This window comes from Anomaloglossus baeobatrachus, assembly GCF_048569485.1.
Source record: "Anomaloglossus baeobatrachus isolate aAnoBae1 chromosome 5 unlocalized genomic scaffold, aAnoBae1.hap1 SUPER_5_unloc_4, whole genome shotgun sequence".
In the NCBI taxonomy this organism is placed as follows: domain Eukaryota; kingdom Metazoa; phylum Chordata; class Amphibia; order Anura; family Aromobatidae; genus Anomaloglossus; species Anomaloglossus baeobatrachus.
The window spans coordinates 613,759-622,500 of NW_027441808.1; the positions used below are offsets into that span (position 1 = coordinate 613,759).

At 44.6% G+C, this 8,742-nt stretch overlaps 1 protein-coding gene across 1 annotated transcript in view; it reads left to right on the forward strand.

Moving 5' to 3' along the window:
- LOC142259228 (uncharacterized) overlaps positions 1-5,706 on the forward strand; it is a 138,828-nt gene extending 133,122 nt beyond the window's left edge. Inside the window, 1 exon segment of the mRNA XM_075331718.1 lies at positions 2-5,706. Coding sequence (XP_075187833.1) covers positions 2-107 — 106 coding nt within the window. The 3' untranslated portion in view covers positions 108-5,706.
- The last annotated feature ends 3,036 nt before the right edge of the window (positions 5,707-8,742 follow it).

Consider the following 8,742-nt stretch of genomic DNA (forward strand, 5'->3'; position numbering starts at 1 on the left):
ATAAACCATTTTTATGTTCTGAATGTGGAAAATGTTATTCTCAGAAATCAGATCTCGTTAAACATCTGAAGAGGCAACACAGAGAAGGAACCTTTTTCATGTTGTGAATATTTGAAATGTTTAATTGGTAAATCAATTCTTGTCGACCATGAGAAAACCCACACAGTAGAGGAGCCATTCTTGCATTTGGAATTTGGCAAATGTTTTTATCATTACTCAGGTCCTGTTGTCAGATGAGTCACATGGGAGAAGGCATCATGATGTACTGTGAGTAAAAGGGTTTTATTGAAAACTCAATTGCTCAAGTAAGACTTCGTCAGGGAATGCACCATTTTCTTTCTTTTCAAACTTACTGTATTATTATGATTATAAGATGCACTTAGGTTTTAGAGGAGGAAAATAGGAAAAAAATTGTAGCAAAAAACGTAGTCATGATGCACTGTTATGGGGGGTGGGGAATCTGCTGCTGACACTGTTATGGGGGTAATATCCCCCAATTCTGTACTATTATCCCCCATCCCGAGGCCCTTCCAGTTATGTGTCTCTGATTTTGGTGCATATTTCGTTCTTCCTGGTATATATGTTCCTCATCTTTCTCCCATCCTGGTATATATGGCCTTCATCCTGGGCTCATCATGGTATATATGATCCCCATGCTGGTATATAAGGCCCTCACCCTGGTATACATGATCCTCATCCTGGTTTGTATACCTCTCATCTTGGTATATATTGCAATCATCCTAATATATATGATCCCCATCCTAAGCCCATTTCAGAATATATGTCCCTTATCTTGGTATAGATGATCCTAATCTTAGTATTTACAAGTAAAAATGGGCCCCCTTACCTCTTGGGCTGCAGGTTGCACCTGCCCCTGGCGTCATCCTGGTATAAATATCCCTCATCACACTGCAGAAATAAAAAAAAATGCTTATACTCACCATCCATCTGCTCCCCCAGTGTGTGGTGTTGTCTTTGATGTTGGCAAGTGAATTCAGTGTATAAGCGGCGCATCGCATGACATCACTGCCATGCACCTGCAGTTACACGCAGATATCAGCTGCCGGAATATTCACTGCTCCCTACACCTAGGATTATTGGCTTGGGGACAAGTGATTTATTAAAAAGAAGTAATAGTCACTGCTCCCCACGCCCATAATGCCACACACCCCTCGATTTTCGCTTCAGTGTCTAGAGGTAGACGGAATTATGGGAGTGAGGAGCAGTGAATATTCATTTTTGTTATTAGCAGGCACACTGCTGGTTCCTGCCTCCTGTGATTCACTCCTGCACTACCACTCCTCCAGCCACAGCCAGGAGCATTCGGACTATGAGACAACCCCCCTTCCTACACATTTTTTTTTGGGGGGAGGGGCGATGTGTCTTAAAGTACAAAAATTACAGGAATTGGTTAACAATTAGTAAAAGTAAAAAAAAGTACAATAGGCAAAATCACATATTCTAAAAGGGCAACAATTATTGTGAATCTGTCTGACCGCTTCCGGCACCACTCTCTTTCACTAAACTTCTCTTACATTTCAGAATAAAAAATGTCAAAAGTCACAAAATGTTTGAACAACTAAGGTGTGTTGCACAAAATGAGTGACTTTTACACAATAGTTTGTAGCACAATGTGTTTGATGACTTTCCCTTTAAATAGTGCTTATCATCACAAAATATATATCACGGGATCCTTTATCAAGAATGCCTCAAAAAAAAAACACAGAACTGCCGCTCATAGAGAGCTGGAAATTACCTTGCTAGAGTTAGAGGCAGCAAACCAATCATATCCCACTATCCATCTTACCAAACGTATAACAGATATTACATTTCAACTACAAACTTTGTTGACAACAAAAACGGAGCGAGCACTAAGATGGACGCAAGCGACATACTACAAACTTTCCAATAAAATAAACTATTAGCAAGAAAACTTTGTGATTAGGAAAGGATTAACTCAGTATACACATTAAACAACAATCAGGGAAGCCAAACCTCCAAACCTCATAGAGTATACCAGTTATTTAATAACTTTTATCAATCTTTATATACCCAGCCAGCACCTGCTACCCCGAATGCGATAGATAGTGTCGCGGGCGGAGGGGCGCTTTCGGGTCCGGGGCTTCTGCTGCTGCTGCTCGGTGGCTCGAGCGGTGGGCCGGACCCGGGGACTCGAGCAGCGCTCCTCACCCGTGAGTGAAAAGGGATGGTTTGTTTGGGGAGATAGTTCGTGACACCACCCACGGGACGTGGTGATGATGGCTCCACCGCTGCTGGTGACGGGGATCCCGGGAGCGATGGTAGGGAGCAGCTAGGGTGTTGTCCCCTCCGTGGGTAGGGGTTGGTGTTCCCGGGGCCCGGGTGATGATACGGGACGGCTGGATAGCTGGGATGCAGGGTTGCAGAGGCAGCGCGGCGCGGTGCTGGATGGCACTGTTGTACTCACTCAGAAAGTCACAAAGTCTCTGGTAAACCAAACTGCCGTATGGACGGGTCCCGCAGCCGGCTGCAGTGTCTTTGCTCTCCCCGGACAGGTGATGGTGGCTGTCTTTCCCTGCACCTGTGTAGAATGTGTTGACTCTGATGGTTTCCCAATGGTAGTCCGCTCCCCGGCGTATTGGTAACATAAGAGCCCTTTTGCCCGCAGGCTCTGGCCCTTGGATCTCTAGCCTGTGGCAGTGGCTGTATATTCTCACGGTGTGGACTGTTGCCTTCTAGCGGGACTTGGGTGTTAGGAAACCCCTGGGATTCCGGTCACTTTCGGATAGACTTTGCAAACCTAGTCGGGGTCCGATAGCCCTGCCTGTGTGCTTAACTTCACTCCGCTCCCCGGTTCGGTACCGGTGGGCCACCGCCCAACCCCGGTCCTACGGTTCCGCAGAGATCCGCTAACTCCTGCAGACGGCCACCACCATCTGCCGACCTTGCTGTCAGTGCCTGGGCTGCTACACAGGCACACGCAGACGTTTTACTCCTCTCACTTTCACCTCCAAAACGAATCTGACTCCTTTTCCCGCTTCCAGGCCTGTGAACTCCTTGGTGGGTGGGGCCAACTGCCTGGCTCCACCCCACCTGGTGTGGACATCAGCCCCTGGAGGGAGGCAACAAGGTGACTGGTGTAACTGTCTAGGGAAGGTGGTGTGTGTGTGGTGTTATGTCTGTGACTACCTGGCTAGACCAGGGCATCACAATAGCTTTTTAAACTCCATAAATCTTCCTACCCTTACCTTGAATTTCTCAGCAACACTTTAAGCTAGAGTCACTAATGAAGAGTTCGAGGAAATGGTTAAAAAGTTAAAACCTCACAAAGCCCCCGGCCCGGATGGACTCTCAGCAGTTTATTATAAGAAATTCATTCACATTTTGAAATCCCATATTATAAACATATGTAATTACATGCTTGAAGGTAAAGCGATGCCCCTGGAATTTCTCTTAGCACATATAACTGTTTTACCAAAACCTAAAAAAAGACCCCCTGCAGGTGAAAAACTACAGGCTTATATCACTTTTGAATGTTGACCTGAAGCTCTTTACCTCTCTTTTGGCTAGTAGAATTAATCGAGGACTACAAGCACTTATACCTCCAGACCAAGTCGGACTCATCCCGTTTTGCCAGGCACCAGACAACATCCGTAAGAATCTCAATATAATTCAACATGCCAGTAAGTCCAAATCGTCAATACTCCTTCTCGCCCTTGATATAGAAAAAACCTTTACCTCGGTAATGTGGCCATACCTACAGTGCCTACAAGTAGTATTCAACCCCCTGCAGATTTAGCAGGTTTGATAAGATGCAAATAAGTTAGAGCCTGCAAACTTCAAACAAGAGCAGGATTTATTAACAGATGCATAAATCTTACAAACCAACAAGTTATGTTGTTCAGTTAAATGTTAATAAATTTTCAACATAAAAGTGTGGGTCAATTATTATTCAACCCCTAGGTTTAATATGTTGTGGAATAACCCTTGTTTGCAATTACAGCTAATAATCGTCTTTTATAAGACCTGATCAGGCTGGCACAGGTCTCTGGAGTTATCTTGGCCCACTTCTCCATGCAAATCTTCTCCAAGTTATCTAGGTTCTTTGGGTGTCTCATGTGGACTTTAATCTTGAGCTCCTTCCACAAGTTTTCAATTGGGTTAAGGTCAGGAGACTGACTAGGCCACTGCAACACCTTGATTTTTTCCCTCTTGAACCAGGCCTTGGTTTTCTTGGCTTTGTGCTTTGGGTCGTTGTCTTGTTGGAAGATGAAATGACGACCCATCTTAAGATCCTTGATGGAGGAGCGGAGGTTCTTGGCCAAAATCTCCAGGTAGGCTGTGCTATCCATCTTCCCATGGATGCGGACCAGATGGCCAGGCCCCTTGGCTGAGAAACAGCCCCACAGCATGATGCTGCCACCACCATGCTTGACTGTAGGGATGGTATTCTTGGGGTCGTATGCAGTGCCATCCAGTCTCCAAACGTCACGTGTGTGGTTGGCACCAAAGATCTCGATCTTGGTCTCATCAGACCAGAGAACCTTGAACCTGTCTCAGAGTCCTCCAAGTGATCATGAGCAAACTGTAGACGAGCCTTGACATGACGCTTTTAAAGTAAAGGTACCTTACGTGCTCGTCTGGAACAGAGACCATTGCGGTGGAGTACGTTACTTATGGTATTGACTGAAACCAATGTCCCCACTGCCATGAGATCTTCCTGGAGCTCCTTCCTTGTTGTCCTTGGGTTAGCCTTGACTCTTCGGACAAGCCTGGCCTCGGCACGGGTGGAAACATTCAAAGGCTGTCCAGGCCGTGGAAGGCTAACAGTAGTTCCATAAGCCTTCCACTTCCGGATGATGCTGCCAACAGTGGAGACAGGTAGGCCCAACTCCTTGGAAAGGGTTTTGTACCCCTTGCCAGCCTTGTGACCCTCCACGATCTTGTCTCTGATGGCCTTGGAATGCTCCTTTGTCTTTCCCGTGTTGACCAAGTTTAAGTGCTGTTCACAAGTTTGGGGAGGGTCTTAATTAGTCAGAAAAGGCTGGAAAAATAGATAATTAATCCAAACATGTGAAGCTCATTATTCTTTGTGCCAGAAATACTTCTTAATACTTTAGGGGAACCAAACAGAATTCTTGTGGTTTGAGGGGTTGAATAATAAATGACCCTCTGAATAAACTTTTCACAATTTAAAAAAAAAAATAAAAAAATAAATAACATTCTTTTTTGCTGCATTTCACACTTCCAGGCTGATCTACAGTCCAAATGTCACAATGCCAAGTTATTCCGAATGTGTAAACCTGCTAAATCTGCAGGGGGTTGAATACTACTTGTAGGCACTTTATATAGGGTGTTGGCTAGATTAGAGTTCACTGAGAACTTCATCCGAACTATACATGTTCTGTATGACAACCCCGCGGCGTACCTAAAACTCCCCACCACTAGCCCACAACCGATACGCATTGGACGGGGTACCAGACAGGGGTGTCCATTATCACCGGCCCTGTTTGCAATAGCGATGGGTGATTCAATAACTTGAAAACTATAGTAGCATACATTTTTTTTACAAGAAATAGTTGATACCTGATTTTCTGATCCCATTTGGGGGAGATATTTTGATAATAGCATAATGTCATTGTATCAAGCAATGTAACCATATAATGCTTTGATTTATTTGTTAATGATTTGAATGACTCAATAAAAATCTGTTGAAACTAAAATAAATATTTACATGAAAAATTTGTAATAAGAAATTGATTTTGTAAGTCTATTTTCATTTATTTTGAGGTATTGCCTTATTTAACATAGTTGCCTAAATGGTCAGAAAAAGTGATGTCAAACCGAAGGTTATTTTCGGATTCAGTGCACCCAAAAACATAAGGATTACGTGGAAAAAAAACCCATCTCTTGAAAAAACATTTTTTGCAGACCTATGTTATGGATCCTTTTTCTACATTTAAAACAAAATATGCTCTCCTCATAATAAAAGCTTTTGAGAAAGGAATCTTAGGCGGGCTTTGCACACTACGACATCGCAGGTGCGATTTCGGTGGGGTCAAATCGAAAGTGACGCACATCCGGCGTCACTGGCGATGTTGTAGTGTGTAAAACCTTTTTCATACGATTAACGAGCGCAAAAGCGTCGTTATCGTATCATCGGTGTATGGTCCGACATTTCCATATATGCCGATGCAGCGACGGTACGATGTTGTTCCTCGTTCCTGCGGCATCACACATCGCTGTGTGCGAAGCCACAGGAGCGAGGAACATCTCCTACCTGCGTCCCGGCTGCAATGAGAGGAAGGAGGTGGGTGGGATGTTTACGTCCCGCTCACCTCCGCCCCTCCGCTGCTATTGGCCGCCTGCCGTGTGACGTCGCTATGACACTGCACGACCCGCCCCCTTAGTAAGGAGGCGGGTCGCCGGCCAGAGCGACGTCGCATGGCAGGTGAGTGCATGTGAAGCTGGCGTAGCGATAACATTCGCTACGCCAGCAATCACAAAAGATCGCCGTTGCGACAGGGGCGGGGAATATCGCGCTCGGCATCGCAAGCATTTGCTTGCGATGTCGCAGCGTGCAAAGTAGCCCTTAAAGAGAAGCAACCACCATCCAACATATTGTATAACGATTTAGAGCAGACATCAGTTGGATTGATTGTAATGTACGATAAGTTGTATTATTTTCCAGAATGTCACATTCTCATTTTTTATATAAAGAGGCCTCCAATAGCACTATACATCCCGCCTTGTCTGACTTACGTATAACCAAATAGTTGTTATTTTCTTGTTCATTTTCAGCATTAAATTGATTTTTTCTTAAATTATCTAATTTTTATTTTTATTGGAGGAGACATAACGGTGCAGAGCCAACTGGTCCTTTTCTATCATATTCTGGAACATGTGTAATGATGGTACGCGAGATGTTACTGAATAATAATGAGGGTTTGAGACCTTTGGTTTTACATCATAGTCCCCCACCAATTCTTCCAAATTACAATCCTCATCCATTTAGTTTAGCATTACAATGGCTTCTGTTCAGAGAAGGAGAATCCTTCAAATTCATTAAATGTTGTAAATTTATTACTAGAGTAATTCTGACCTGAAACATTTCTATCCTCAGCAAAAAAATGCCACTGACAAAATTTAAGCCCCTATCCAGGACTTCAATCTGCTCAACCGATAAGACTGTGGGTGACAAAACCAAAACACTATGTCATGACAGCGCGTACAGACACTCAGCGTGCAATGTAACACGAGGGTAACAACGGGAATGGTAAAAAAAGGCCCTGATGATGGGGAGAGGGGACACCACCTGCAACTCACCTGAGTCTGTACCCTATGCTCCCTAACGTCTCTATACGGGTGCTTGCTCCCGTTATCATCATGTGCCTAGGCCTTCACTAAGCCTGGCTAGTGAGAAGGTCGGCGAGAGCAGTAGTCTCACCATTGCAATACTACAACACATAGGTAAATGAGACCGAGGGAAAATAGACACAAAAAGGAAACAGACTTCAAACTCTTCCAATGCAGCTAAACACCACAGCTGCAATAGTCACAACTCCTCAGCTTCTTCCAGAGACAGGCTCCTTCCAAAGAGGTCAGCATGGAATGAGAATCTATAACTGGCATCAGATGGTAAAATACATGACTTTTTATATTGAAGGGGAGTGGTCACAAAAGAGATGCACCTAAGCTTAAGGGTACTTTCACACATCCGGACTTTTGCTCTGCGGCACAATACGGCGTTCTGCAGAAAAACCGCAACCGGCTTTTGTAACGCCGATTGCGGGTTTTTTTGCATTGACTTACATTAGTGCCGCATTGTGCCGTAGGGGCTTGCGTTCGGTCCGGTTTTTGCCGCATGCGGCAGATTTAGCCGATGCGGCGGCCGGATCGAACGTACCCTGCAACGTTTTTTGCTCCGGCAAAAAACACCGCATCGCGCCGCATCCGGCCGCTGCGGCGCATTTTTCAATGCATCCCTATGGAGGCCGGATGCGGCGCGATGCGGAAAAAACCGCATCCGGTCGCCGCATGCGGTATTTTCCACTGCGCATGCTCAGTAGCATGCCGCAACCGGAAAAAACCGGACCGGCCGCATGTAAAAACGTATGCAAAGGATGCGGTGTTTTCACCGCATCCGTTGCATAGTTTTCACAGCCGGATTGAGCCGCAGGGCTCAAACCGGATGTGTGAAAGTAGCCTAAGGCTACAAAGCATAGCCAGATTGGAAAGCGTTTTTAACCCCTACAGCATTAAAACAAAGTAGATTGACTCAAATAATGTTGTAGACCTATGAACAATAAGTTGCTGTGACCTTCTGATCCCAGACTCACCAGAGGTCTCCTCAGAGCGGGACACACTCATGACACATTATCCATAAATTCATTCATAGTCAAGTTCATTTTTTCTTGTTCCGTATTGGAGATCTTTTCATATCCTTCTTATTGGTTCTCCTTTTTCTCTTTCTTTTTCTGAATCCTGAAATTCTCTGAATGATGTATTAGAATGAACATTTTCTCTTTAAATTATCAGGATTACAGTCTGAAGATTCCAGATCTGTAGATTTTTGCAGCGTCCGTGCAATAGTTATTGTGAGAGGTTTTCTTTAAGATTTAGGCTATGTGCGCACGTTGCGTTTTTTCTTGCATTTCCGCAGCATTTTGAGCTGCAGTGTTTTAATGCAAAAATGCAGGTGTTTTGATTTCCAAGCAAATTCTATGGGAAATAGGCATATTCTGTGCGCACTACGCGTCCAAA